This window comes from Nicotiana attenuata, unplaced genomic scaffold (genome assembly GCF_001879085.1).
Source record: "Nicotiana attenuata strain UT unplaced genomic scaffold, NIATTr2, whole genome shotgun sequence".
In the NCBI taxonomy this organism is placed as follows: Eukaryota; Viridiplantae; Streptophyta; class Magnoliopsida; order Solanales; family Solanaceae; genus Nicotiana; species Nicotiana attenuata.
The window spans coordinates 166,205-180,550 of record NW_017672330.1 but is presented as its reverse complement, the minus strand read 5'-3'; the positions used below and the strand labels follow the sequence as shown (position 1 = coordinate 180,550).

Genomic DNA, 14,346 nt, shown 5'->3' with positions numbered 1-14,346 from the left:
GAAATTCTTTGTCTCGCTGGGCTGCCTTATCTTCAATGGTGTTCATTTTTCTTTTCAGATTAGCAATGGTTCCCTCATAATTTCTTTTCATTTGTTGCACAAATTGGGCTCTTTCCTCTGTCTTCTTTGCCCACTGTGCTCGAAGTCTTGCCATGTTCCCTTCAGATTTCTCCAATTCCTCCTGGCATTCTAAGACTTGCTTCTTCAGCCCTTTTATCAACCTATCATCGGAACGACTTCTTTCTTGATTTTTAGCAGCTATTTTCATTTGTTGGATTTGAGCCTTGAGAGCTTCATTCTCTTGGGTCAGTTTCTTTTTGTCACCTTCATCGGCTGCGGCTTGCAAGCTATTTTCAAACCGGAGATCCTGAACCTATTTTTCCAATGCTCCTATTCGAGCCCTGTACTCCTTTTCTTTGGCTAACTAATCCCATTGCACCTGGGCCTCGTCAGTGAATTGTTGTACATGTGGCCTTTTGGTGGGTCTCTCGGAAATTTGAAATCTTTTACCAAACCAGACCAAGTATTTGGGGTCCACTTCGCCTTTAGCCTGATCCCGCACTATGGTTTTAGGCTCGAGATACCTACATTCATTCCATATCTGGCGAATTTTTCCTTCCAGAAATGCAGCTTTTGGGCCTAGTTCGATGACTTGTTTGCTCAGGTCTTCATCATTGTGGACTGTTTGGAATCTTCCTAGTTGCCGCAGGACTCGGTAGGGAGCGTAAGGTTGGATGCTTCGAATGCCCATCAAAAGAATATAAGGTACTTCTGCCGATGTGTACACAACCTCAGTAGCGGGAAACCACCCGAAAGCCCATTCAACTTTGTCCGCAGTCAAAGATCTCAAGCATGACAACCAAGCCTCAGTGCCCTCGGGGAACTCAATTCCTGTTACCCTGGTTCCGAACTCCGCAATACAACTTAGCCCAGTTAAACCATAGTTCATGTACCCCGTGCGATGACAATGGTGCTCCTATATCCACAGCTGTAGTAGTAGATTGCAACCCTGAAATAGATTGCAACCCTGTGCTAGTAGGCTTCTTTATGGCCACATCCAACATTCCTACAAGGCCGATGTCTATGTGACCGTCTTTTCTTGGACAGACCACAACCCCCAAAAAGCTACCATGAATGCCAACCCGCGTCAGGCCTCCCATTTATCTTTGTTCCCGGCATGTCTCAAACCGATGTTGGGTTCTTCAAAACCTTTCGGGTTGCCATATCGGTGATACAAGAAATGTAGTGTGCAACACCCTTCTGCTAGATGCGGATCTTGAATGTCCCGACTGATGCTCAACAGGTCCAAGAATCTGTGAAGGGTTACCGGTCTCGGGGCCAATGGGTATCTACTCCTGAGGTTTCCGTTGAGACCCGCATATCTCGCAATCTCCTCTAGTGTGGGTGTAAGCTCGAAATCCGAGAACGGGAATACGTTACGAGTTGGGTCCCAAAATGGTATCAATGCCTCAATAATATCCTTTCTTGGTTTGATGTTCAACAAATCGACGAGACCACCCAAAACCTTGATCACGGTTTCTCTGCTACCTTTTCCCAAATCATTCCACCACATGTGGAGCTTTAAAGGGATCTCACTCAGGACTGAGAAGGTTTCAATGTTACTTGGATTCATCCTGCACATTTATTTAAAGGGGATTTAATGACTTATTTTGACCTAACAAAGGAAAATGGCTATTTTTGCAAAAATTTCTTTATTTAGAAAACAAGGACTTGGTTTTGCAAATACGGCCCTTCAGCACTTCTGGGAGGAAGATTGTAAGGCTGTGTCCGCAAACCCTTTAAAAATGACTCAAGGTGGCTGTTCTTGCAAAAACAGCCTTCCGGCGCCCTTTTGGAGACATTCGGCTTATTTTAAAACAAGAATGGCATCACCCGACTAATAGTAGACAAAAATTAAAATTTTGACATTTTTTGGCTATTTTTTGCAAAAGGGTGGTTGGACCCGATGAGGGTTGCCTACGTATCTCACATCCGGTGAGAAATCAAACCAACGTAGTTCGGGCAAAATTGGGAATTGAGTAAACTAACTTTTTTTTGTTATAAAACTCAGACCATGAAGTTTTAAGGCAAAAGAAAATATTTTGTTTGAATCTTTCATTTGTTTTCTCTTTTTCTAAGGAAAAAAGAAAATATTTTTGGAGTTTGGATGTAACCTCTTAATTTTCGAAAGAGGGACTTCTTTAAGAAAAATATTTTGAATTTCTGAGCTTTTATTCATTTACAAAGTACTTCTAAAGAAAAGCAAAAATATTTTTGGATTTCAATTTTCAAAATTTTTATTGACATTTACAAAAGAAAGACTTCTAAAGAAGAAAAGAGTATTTTTGGATTTTGTTTCTGATTTTTTTGGATTTTTGTTTTTTTTAAAAAAAAATACTTCAAAATGAAGGAAACCCGTATTTTGGATTTGATTTTTATTGATTTTTCCTTTTTTGTATGAAAGACATTAGAAAGAAGGAAACCATTTTTTTGAGTTTACAAACTACTTTTTTTCGAATTTTCGAAGGAAAGATTTCTAAAGAAATAACTAAAAGAAAATATTTTTGGATTTTTTAAAAATTGGGGTCGGAACCGATGAGGTTTGCCTACGTATCTTACATCCGGTGAGAATCAGACCCGCGTAGTTCGGTCAGATTTGACGGAACCAAATATATTTTTATTTGAACAACAATCTTTTCTTTTTCAAATATTTTTCTTTTTTTTATTTTTTTCAAAATCTGGCAGCATTTCGGTACTATTTGGGCATTGGTTTTTCAAAGCAGGTGGTTACCCTCACTTAGTCCTAATACTGCTATTTTTCTCAATTTTCTCTCATTGTATACAGGTCGGTCAACATGCAAAGCCGAGCAAATAAATGCACAAGTAGCACGTAAGATGCACCAGGATGGTCTTTTCATTTCAGGTCACCTGTCCTAGACGGACCCAACCCCTGTGTTGAGTCCCCTAAATCAAATGCACATGATGCAAACAAACGTTCCTACTAGGGATCTGGCATGAGGTTTTGTTATTCTAGGTTTAAACCCTAGGTTTATTGGTCTAGACCTGGCTTACCCGAGCGGACAACTCGAGCCGGGAGGGGGGGGGGGGCAGCGTACCGGGGATACAGAAGCTCGCCGGCTTAGCAACTTATCCAAACCTCGTTCTAAATGGGAAAAGACTCTAAACAAAAGAGAAGCTAGACGAAGTGCACCCTTCTCCGTGATGTAGAAGACTCAGAGAGAGGAAGGGATTCGTAACAGTTTATATATAAAATTCAACAAATATCAAAGCGGTAGAACATTTAGCACATATAGCATGGAACATGTAGGAAAATCAGATAAGCCAATATAACAATTATTCTAAGCTCGAATTCTTGAACCCTGAATCGGAATTCTGGGTTCGTATCCCCAGCAGAGTCGCCAGAGCTGACATACCTCCTTTTTTACACACCTACCCCGAAGGATAATGTATAAGGGAGTTTTTCCATTTAAAGTGACATTATTCGAAATGGGATTATTTATTTATTTAGAATCGCCACTTGGGATAGGTTTGGCTTTTGGTGTCCCAAGTCACCGGTTTATCTTGAATCCCAAATCGAGAAAATTTCGACTTCCCAATTGGAGTCTGCAAACCAGAAATTCTAAGTAAGGAATTCTGTTGACCCGAGAGAAGGTGTTAGGCACCCCCGGATCCCGTGGTTCTAGCACGGTCGCTTAAACTATTATAATTGGCCTAATATCTGATTTTAAAACATGTTCATCCTATAGTGCAATTTTTTTTAAAAATTATTTACCGCTTTTAATTGAAATTTTTTTTAAGAAAATGAACGTCGTTTAAAAGATGTTTTCGGATCACGTCACATGAAATGCACCCGGATCCTCGACACATTTTATTCAACGTTTTGGGATTTGGATTTGGGTTGCATGAAATGCACATCCGTATTTAGGAAGGTAACATTATTAAAAAGCGCGCCTAAAGCGACTAGCGTGTTATTAACTTTGCGGGAGGCCACATGAAAATTCGCTAAATGGCACATCCCAAATTCTACGTATTTTAATATAAGTTTTTAAAGAGGGCCACGCAATTTATGAGTTTCATTTGGCGTGGCGCACCTCGTCTATTTCAAAGGTCGTCCTAAAAGGGACTATTATTTTCTAGTATGGATTGTCTCTAAAAAAGAAACCTAATTAATTAGCTTTGTCAATTACTATTATTAAAAGTAATCAAGGAATTTGGGCCTCCAGTTCAAGTCCACACTTGAACAAGAGGAAACCTCTTAATTCGAGCATGCTACTTAACTAGAAGGCCCAAAACCCAAGTTCCAAAATTAATCTTGATGACCTTAATACGAACCCCAGCCTTCAGCATATTTTTTTTTGGGCCTCAAAATAACTCAAGAAAAAGAAGAACAAACAATCAGCTTTATGAAAAAAGCTATCTCACTTGGATAAAGTTGGGCCAACGTCTTATGACTCAATTTGAATAGCCCAAAACCAACAAATTCAGCAAAAAACATAAAAGCTCCAGCAGGCTGGGCCTGGGACTCAGCTCAGAGGGAAAGGAATTCGATTAGCCCTATAAGAGCTATCTGACGTTGGGCCTTAAACGGATTTAGGCCCAGCTCTTATTTTGGACATAGGTTGTCACGTTTGGGCTCTGAGATGAGCCTATATCTAGTGCAGATCTTTATTTGGATCTCAGATTACTGATTTTAATTCACAATAGGCTTAGTTATTAGTGATCTAACAAATGGTTTTGAATTCAGTATAATTCAACATGTAACCTCGATTCTAACCATCATATGCATATTGTTCAGCTTATTCAACAATTGCTGAAGCTTGTAAGCTTACATATTTGTTTCTAAGCTACTGCCTTTGAGAGCAAATAAGCACATTTGAGCTCTTTTGGATTTCTATTTGTGCTACAGACAACAGGTGAATAAACTAGAGTGCCAACACATTTAAACCACCAAATGCTCGATTTCACAGTAATAGGACAACACATGCTATTTTTGGATCCCTCTTCAACATATTATTCTAATCTAGTTCTCAAATTAACATGATAATGAATTCTGAATCAAACATACTAAAACTGATGTTTCTGCTAACTTCTTATGATAATTTGAATATCTAATTAGTAGTCATAGATGCAAATGATTTCAAAATTAGTTTCAAGCTCATAACAGTGTCTCCTAAAAAAGACGTTCTAACACAAGAGATTAGGCTATGCCATACTAAAGCTAATACTAAACAAACAATCATCAATCCAATAGTCTCAACAGTCTGGTTTTAATTACAAACGAGAACCTATTGAAATCGTGGTACTATATAGAATACAAGTAGGAAAATCAAACAGAGAATCCATCTATACTTCATTTCATGTTCCTCAAACTTGGAAGTTTACATGATGTGTACCTGGAATTAAGACAAAATAAAGAAGAAAATGAGATCAGCAGTAGCAGTGATCAGTTAGCAGCTTGTGATTTGTTGTAAATCCAAAAATAGAGTCAACAAAACCCAGGAAGTATTTTAACCCCAAATCAACCAGTAAACTGATCAAAGCAACTTGAATAAACCCAAAGAACTTGAAATTGAACCCAGGAACACTAGGGACTCGGATTAACAGCTAAACTTGAAATCAACCTAAGAGAAACTTCGATATAACAGTATTTTTGGGGGCTTTTCTCTTGCCTTCGCTTTTTGTTTTTGGTTTTTTGAAGAAACTATGGTCTAAGAGGAAATTTCGAACTGTAGGAGTTCAGATTTTTGTATTTGAACTTGAAATTCAAATTTTAGATGCTAAAACTTGCGGAAAACTTTTTGGGAATTTTTTCAGATGTTCAGACTTCTAAAAGAAGGTAAGGGGGGGGGGTGCCTTTTATATGCAGAAAATCAAGGGGAAGCTTCTAAATTTCATTACCCATTTTTCCACTCTTTTTATTTTCAGTTTTTATACATTAGTCCCTAAACTTTTGGCTTGTTGCCCAAGTTACTGCATTTAATTCCTGAATTTCAAATTAGAACCCTATCTAGAAGCTTCTAGGGAATTCTATTTTCAGTTACTACAAGATTCTCTACTTTGAAACACCTAAAATACCCTTTTATTTATTCTGAAATTACTAACCTATACTTACTAACCCCCAGCCCTGTTAATTGGGTCAAAAGATGACCATACTTAATTAATTAAAGGCTGGAAGCCATTCAGCTATAACCAAATAAGACCTAATTTACCAAAAATTCAAAATCCCTAAAATTGACTACCAAATCTATTTAATTATGGCTACTGCCGTTACTACTATGAACTAGACCAAATTAAGAACCAAAATTAATAAAAGTAATACATCATCCTATTTATTACCAGTTAAACGAAAAATACAAATCAAACACAAAATCAAAAAGAACAAAATCATGCTTTCAATTGTCAGAGAATTAGGATTTGAAGGAACGATGAAAACAAACAAATATGAACAAAGAAAAATAATCAACAGATTGACAAAAAAAAAAAATTAAAACCTAAATCAGTTAAGCATGAAGAGGGATTGAACATGAAGGGGAGGCTAATTTTAATTAAGGGAAAATCCACTATAGAAAGAAAGCAAATAACGAAATAAGGGAAAATTAAGAACTCACTTATTCAGGCTTCAATCGATTGACTTCAAATCTGGCCTTCAAATAATGTTGTTTGCCTATTCTTTGCCAAAATAGGTAAACAACATTATTAGAAGACCATTTGATTACTGATAAAATCCCCAGGCGACTGAAATTTTGACAACCTCTAAGTCAGAAGCCCTAGATCTAGGATTCGAGCAATTAGGGCTGGATTTGGACGAAATTAGTTTAGGCTTTGGGAAGAAGAGGGTGAGGAGACCCTGGGGTGTGATTTTGGGGTCGTTTGGGGGCGGCGCCGCCGTGCACGGCGGAGGCGGCGCTAGGGTTTGGGTTATTCGACGAATTTGACGGGGATTTGGAGGAAACTAAGCCCGGATCTGAAAAGGGGAGGTGGAGAAGGGGCTATGGTGTAATTTTGGGAGTGATTGGTTAATCGCCGCCGGCGGAGGCGATTTCCGGCCGGCGGCGGATGGCGGAGGGATGGTGGTAGACGGTGGTGGATGGTGGTTATGAGAGAGACGAAGGTAGGGGGGTTCTGGGGGGGGGGGGGTGACGTTTGGACAATTATATATTAATCAAGGTGGGATTCTCAACCGTTGGATCACAAAACCTAGACGGTCGAGATCGATCCGAGCCAAAACGTCGTCGTTTGGCTTTGAGGGGAGCTGGACCGGATCAAGGTGATTTTGGACTTGGACTTGGCGTGGGTTGAAACGGGTACAGGGTTTGTGTGGGCTGGTTTTGGGTGTTTTCTTTCATTTTCTTTTCATTTTTTATTTTTATATTTTTTTTGGTTTTTGTTAAAAGCAAAATTAAAAATAACAAAGACCTGAATTAAACTAAAATTAAACTAATTAATTTTCCTAAAATTAACTAAATCCCAATTTAAAAAGAAAACTAAACAAAAAATGTAAAATGACTATTTTTTGTTATTTTCTCTTGTTTTTGATAATATTAATTAACTAATAAAACTAATCAATATAAAAATTAAATCTAAATGCAAAGGTGCTATATTTGTATTTTTCATGAATTATATCAATTAAAAATGCACAAAAATGCACATAATCACAAAATCATGCAATTCCTTAAAATTCAAATAATAACAGAAAAATCCTAATTTTAATGAATTCTATAGGAGTAATTTAAGCGAGGCAAAAATCACGTGCTCACACTTATTTGTTAAAGAACTAATTCATAAGTATAAGTTCGGCCGGGACCCACCGTTGTGGACCGAGAAGGGTACCTAACACTTTCCCCTCAAGGTTATTTCGAGCCCTTAACCTAAATCTCTAGTAATGCAAACTAGTCTAACGCACCATAATCCGTTAGGTGGCGACTCTTCAAATACCCAAATCCCAAAAAGGAAACGAGTCGATACCCCCATGGAATGTCGAAACCCGGACTTTCTCGGCGAGGAGGAAAAAAGGGGTCGCGACAAGCCCGAAACTCCAAAAATTCAACTTTCGCCATTTCAAGCCTAAATAAGCTACGGACCTCCAAAACACAATCCGGACACGCCCCTAAGCCCGAAATCACCCAACGGAGCATACGGAATCGACGAAATTCTATTCCGGGGCCGTCTTCACACTGCTCCGACTACGGTCCAAATTCTAAGACTTAAACTCTCATTTAGGGACTAAGCTCTCCGAAACTCAAGATGAACCATCCCGGCAAATCATAATAGTAGAAATAGACACGTGGGAAGCAGTTAATAGAGAATCGGGGAGTTAATTCTCAAAACGACCGACCGGGTCGTTACATAGACCTTCTTGTTCTTGGTGAAAACCTATGGTTGTCATTAAAGTAGAGCAAACTCCTTGTGGTAACCATTCTAACCTCTATCAGTTTGAAAAATCAAATAGGTATCTTCTTATTTCACTTGGGGTTCCTTATTGCTTGTGAATGATTTTTCTTTAATTCTTAGTCCATTGCTTGAATCTGCAAAGGATAAATGTTTTATATCGCTTTGCGGTAGTATTCAACAATCTATCCTAGCTTCTTTCTTTCTTCTTCACCAAGTTGTTGGGTTTCCAAGTGGTTTGGTTGTTCACATTCAGTTTACTTGTCTCTAACTAATGTGGAATACGTACAATCTCCACTCCATTTTTCTTCCACAAATACCTCCATCCAACAAACTGTGGTATTAATGAATCCATAACTCCCAGTTAATGCGGATTGATATTGGTCTTGTTACATAATTAATCTTCCGTTCATGTTAATTTTAAGGCAGAATAGCCTAATAGACACCTCTACTTGTTCGGTTTTGACATTCCGATGGCCCTACTCTATGAAGTTTCAAGCAGACACCTGAACTCAATCAAAACATGAATTTTAAACGCCTCTGGCCGTTAACCAAGCTTATGACCGTTAACCAAGCTTATGTGGCGTTGATCTGGTTGAGTTGGACAAAAATTACTAAAATTTAGAAATGTCATGGTTCTAATGTATTGTTCATTCATACCATATAAATAAAATATTTTTTGAGAAAGTAATTATTATTTTTTTTTTTTTTGTTGAGAAAGTTCATACCACATAAATCATATATGTCCATTTATTGGTTTAGATCCATGCTTTTAAAGCAACTGTTAAAGAGGTAAAAATGAGTGGGGTTGTAACCTTGCAACAAGAATAGCATGGGATCTTTTGCTGCTGCTTTAAGTGAGGGCCGAAGTTAGCTGCATTTGCTAAGCAAATAGGAAAAACAATGGAAACAGAAATGGAGAAAAGAAAGGCAAAAAGGCATAGCGCCTCTCATTGTGTCTTAAATGGAGATACAATAACTAAATCTTAGTCAAATGCTTGACAAATTAACAAAACCATGAAGCACAAGGTTTACAAATGTCAACTGAAGAAAATTGAACACCTTGTATGTGATATATCCCTGAAGAAATAGTCTAAGTTCGCGTAAGCTTGTCCTGACACTACTATTATACAAAAAATCATTTCAAGGACTAGAAAGTATGACATGAAAAAGAATGGTTAACTTCACATTATAGATAAGACACAGAGTTAAACTCTAAGGTAAAGGTAGCTCGGTGCACTAAGCTACCACCATGCGCAAGATCCGGAAAAGGACCAGACCACATTGGGTCTTATGTACACAACGTTTCCTTGCATTTTTGAAAGAGGCGGTTTCCGCAACTTAAACCCATAACTCCTGGTCATACGGCGACATTAAAGTTTCAGTAAGATACAATAAAAGTTCTTTACATGTTAATCAGTGGTAAAGGCTCTTATGAAACTAACCTGCAATCCAGTTCCTTTAAAATGGATAGATTAGTAAACAACTCGCGCAAAATGTTATAGGATCAAACTCAGACAAGATAGAAGAACTTCCCAATGGGAAATCACACATCCTTTTGTCATTCATCAGAGAGAAAATCAGACCCTTATATCATATAACCAATGCCAAAGCGGAAAAAGTATTTTATTTTGTCTTCTGGAACAAACTTGGTGGTAACTGCCAAAGGGAATCAGTTATCAAGATCTGTTGAATTCGAAAAGCTTCAAATGGCAAGGTTGAATTTGCATATATAGCTCAGAGCAGTTGAAACTTGTATATACGAGGAAGGTGTTTCAGTAAACTATGCCCCAATTCCAGGAATGAATTTTGGCAACACCGTCTGTGGCTTTTTAGAATATAAACTGAAAAAAGAAAAGCACAAAATTATTGAACTACTACTTACAATTTTAGAAAGATCTCAGCACCTTAAGTGCCAAAAGTAAACCAAAACTGTTAAGGAGCTACAGTTTTTTCGTGCAATTCATACAGATCGGGTATCTGATCCTTGTAGGGCGGCACGAAATAGTCTATGAACTTTGACTCTGTTAAGGTCAGAACATAATAGAGACTCACCTTTCTCCTCTCAAGCTTCTTTTCATCCAAAATTTTCAAAACTTGCATCCGAGGTATCACCCTTTTCTCCAGACTATAGGCCAAAAATGCAGGACGAGAAGCCAAGTAAGAAGGTTCAAAACTGAGCTCCTTCATGTAAAGATTCAATGCTTTCTCAATTCTAACCTCTGAGAGAGCAATACAAAGCGGTAGCTTCCTGAATAACTCGAGTATTTCATCATCAGACCATCCAAAACTCTTGAACATCGCAATCTTCCTATCCAATGTAGACTTTTTTTGCGCGGATAAAACATGAAATGCATAAAGAAAACTAGGGGAGCCAAGCGGAACTCGAAAATCCTTCTCCACTCTATGCAAGAAATACTTAACACGATCAGGATTTTGTGCAACACGAGAAGGATTTTGGAGCACAAATTTTTTAATTCTCGCATCAGAAATACCACAGTTTTTCAACAACAATACATTAGTATCCATAATATGACGGGCACCAAAAGAAAGCAACCTAGGACTTCTCTTTATAGCCGTAACTACATTTTCGTCAGTGACCAAAGTTCTCCTAAGACAATCAATGGTAGGTCTCATATGAGTATCTAAACCTATTATCATAATTTTTGTATTTTTAGCAATTACATTCACCAGGTCCGACCCGGATAGCCCAAGGTCCACAAGGCACTGGAATTTGGGTTTTAGGGTTTTAGAAACATCAGAGAATAGCAATTTGGGTGCTCTAGAGACCATTATTTTGATCTGGGAGTTGTCAAAACCGGTTTGTTTCAAGAAATTGAGGACTAAATCGGGATCTCTGGTGGTTTTCCGTGAAGATAACTTGGAATATGTAGAGGTTGCTTCTTCTTTGGAGAACCCTAGAGAATCAACCAGGTAATTTACAAAGAAAAGAGTTGAGGTTGAAGAGTAGAGAAATTGCCACCTGAAACAGTAAAAGGAAAGCAGGTCTCCAACGCCATTGCGGTGAATCCTGTGAGCTACACATTTGCCTCTGCTGAGCATTATCGTTTAACTAATGTCTGTTAACAAATGAGGGATTAGACCAATCTATTTGTACATAATTTGAACAAAAAATTGCACGGCATGTCCCACCGAGACTGGTCTTGGCGGAATGTTTCCCTTTTTTAGGGTCTTAGCAAGATGTCTCTATTTTTTAATTTAATATCATAATTTTTAAATATTTAAAGCTTGAAATTCTTAATTAGTGATGAAACGTAGAAAGATACTGATTCATTATTGTTAAAATTATTTGAATGTTATAATTATGTTTATATTTTTAGTTTATACACCGAGTAATTTACTGTAAAAAGTTTAAAACTTCATTGTTGGATCTTAGAAAATGTTAGAAAAAGACGAAATGGATTGGTATTATCTAACTAAATAGGTGATTTGGGATTATTTTAAATTTGAGATCATTTGGAAGATTTTGGGTGATTTGATCAAAATTAAAGTTGCAAATTGGAAGAGCACTTTGGTACCACCATATTCTGGGGCATTTGCATCTATACCCGTTTTTCGTGCTACATTTTAATTTGTGTCCGCTTTGCAAAAAATTTGCAATGGTACCCACTTTTCGCATAACTTCAGCATACGGGGCTGAAGTAGCAAAGGCAATCACGCAAAACTTCAGCATTCTAGTAGTCGGGCCTGAAGTTCAGCTCTAGAGCTGAAGTTTTTGTCTTTGTAACTGGGGAACTTCAGCTCTAGAGCTAAAGTTTTTGTCTTTGTAACTGGGAAATTTCAGCTATAGAGCTGAAGCTTTGTCTTTGTAACTGGGGAACTTCAGCTCTAGAGCTGAAGTTTTTGTTTGTTTATAATTTCATTTGCCTCACCATCTTGACCAAACTGAATTTAACCTTGCGAACAAGACCTGAATCCTGACTAGTTCCATATTACAAACAGTTCAAACACCAAAAACAAACACTTCTAAAGAAACAAAATTTGCTGCTTAGTGAGATTCTTTTAGTTCATCCTCCTGATGAGCTCATTGATGTAATTCTCACGGTTTCCAGCGTCACCACCTTCAACATAGTGGTTTCTCTTCTTCTTTGAGTCCACCAAGAGGTGCCTTAAGCTGGAATGGCCATAGGAAGTTGTTAGCTTCCTTGAAATGTGGTCCAACAGTAGTAATTAGTCAAACAAATCACCAAGTCAGTAATGTGTGTGTGTGTGTGTATATATATATATATATACATGTCACGTGATAGGAAGTGACGAAGAAAGCAAATTGATTGTTTCAGATGTATAAGTAGGCGTGAAAATTTATAGAACTCACCGGAGAAATAAGAAGAAGCAGATAGGGATGAACCTTACTTTTGAAAAAAGAAAAGATAAAATTTTGAGGAGGACAAGGAGGAGGAGAAAGGGAGCTGAAGTTGTTTAAAAAGTGGGTACAAGTTAAAGTTTTTAAAAAAAATGGGTATAGGTTAAATGGGGGCGACCAAATAGGGTGCCCCGTGCAATTTTTACCCCTATTCTCCATACTATAAGCAAAAGGGGTGTTCACGGTTCGGTTTGGTCGGTTTTTGATTAAAACCAAAACCAAACCAATTTAATTGGTTTTTAAAATTTTAAAACCAAAACCAAACCAAATTAAATACAAACCATCGGTTTGATTGTTGTTGGTTTGGTTCGGTTTGGTTCGGTTTTTCGGTTCTTAGTAAGCTAATGATAAGTCGATAATAGTAAAACAACGCTAGACAACAATCTGAAAATAATTTGCTAAATTTATGCTTTTTTATATATTTCTTTCAGAACTAAAAATTTATTTACCTGTTTATATGAAAAGAATGAACAAAAAATAAACTAAAAGTTTGCTTTCTCAAGCTTTAGCCATTGTTGTCTTGCAATTTGAATTTGCTTTCTTTACTCTTGTGGTGATTTTTTTTTTAAAACTATTCTGTTAGGCAAAAGTATGTGCAGAGAGTTAGAGAATTAGAGTCTCTTAATGAAAAGAAAAGTGGTCGAGTCCTATTGTTTTGGGCTTAGGCAATCTTTTAAGATATAAAAGGATAAACCAAAATTCAAAATAACAATTAAAATGCATAAAATAATTAAAATTATTTACAAAAAGATATTATATTATATATAAATAATTATTAAATTTTGTATATAATTAGTCGGTTTGGTTTGGTTTATTTTTCAGTTTTTTAAAATAGAACTAAAACCAAACCAAATATTATCGGTTTTTAAAATTTAAAATCAAAACCAATCCAAATCAAGAAAAATATCGGTTTACTTAATCGATTTGGTTCGTTTTTCGGTTTGGATCGATTTTCAGTCAAACAGTGAACACTCCTATACGCCAAAATTGCAGGATGAGAAGCCAAGTAAGTAGGTTCGAAACTGAGCTCCTTCCAATGCTTTCTTAATTCTAACCTCTGAGAAAGCAATGCGAGTTTCCTGAATGTCTCGCGTATTTTATTATCCAACCATCCAAAACTCTTGAAAATTCTGATCTTCCTATCCAATGAAGTATACTTTATCTAAATTCATGAGGCATGACACCACCGAAGGAAGTGGTATAGTGGATGAGACTGTTCTTTCCTTAACTAGAGGTCTCGAGTTCGAGCCCTGGGTATGAAAAAATCTTTAGTAGGGAGCGCTTCCTCCCCAATGGGGCCTACGCGGCGCGAATACGAATATAATCTGGCTCCAATGCGGGAACCAGACACCGGGTAAAAACAACAAAAAAAAAAAGAAGAGGCATGAACTCTTCCCTACACCAAATTTTATAAGACTAGGGAGATAAGGTAACTAATAGAACAATCATATATCCTAAAATATAGCTAACAGAACATAGCTATCCTAACTAATAAAGATTGCTATCCTAACTTATAGAGATTGAACTTTATCTCTAACATATAAACTGCACAG

At 37.3% G+C, this 14,346-nt stretch overlaps 1 protein-coding gene across 2 annotated transcripts; it reads right to left on the bottom strand.

The window, feature by feature from the left end:
- Positions 1-9,365: 9,365 nt before the first annotated feature.
- Positions 9,366-11,565, bottom strand: LOC109212777 (transcription termination factor MTERF5, chloroplastic-like). Of its 2 annotated transcripts, none has more exons than XR_002065914.1 (2): positions 9,855-11,565; positions 9,366-9,765 (listed from the first exon to the last, which is right to left on the bottom strand). XR_002065914.1 is itself a non-coding variant. In XM_019376455.1 (2 exons), exons 1-2 carry the CDS (start codon positions 11,470-11,472, stop codon positions 10,242-10,244), a joined length of 1,020 nt encoding a protein of 339 aa, XP_019232000.1. In that variant the 5' UTR covers positions 11,473-11,565; the 3' UTR covers positions 9,366-10,241. The 2 variants fall into 2 exon arrangements, 1 of the variants encoding a protein (XP_019232000.1); XM_019376455.1 differs by having other exon boundaries at positions 9,366-10,253; positions 10,465-11,565.
- Positions 11,566-14,346: the final 2,781 nt, after the last annotated feature.

Coding starts and splice junctions, on each gene's coding strand:
- LOC109212777 (XM_019376455.1), bottom strand. CDS start 11,472: ATGCTCAGCAGAGGCAAATGTGTAGCTCACAGGATTCACCGCAATGGC.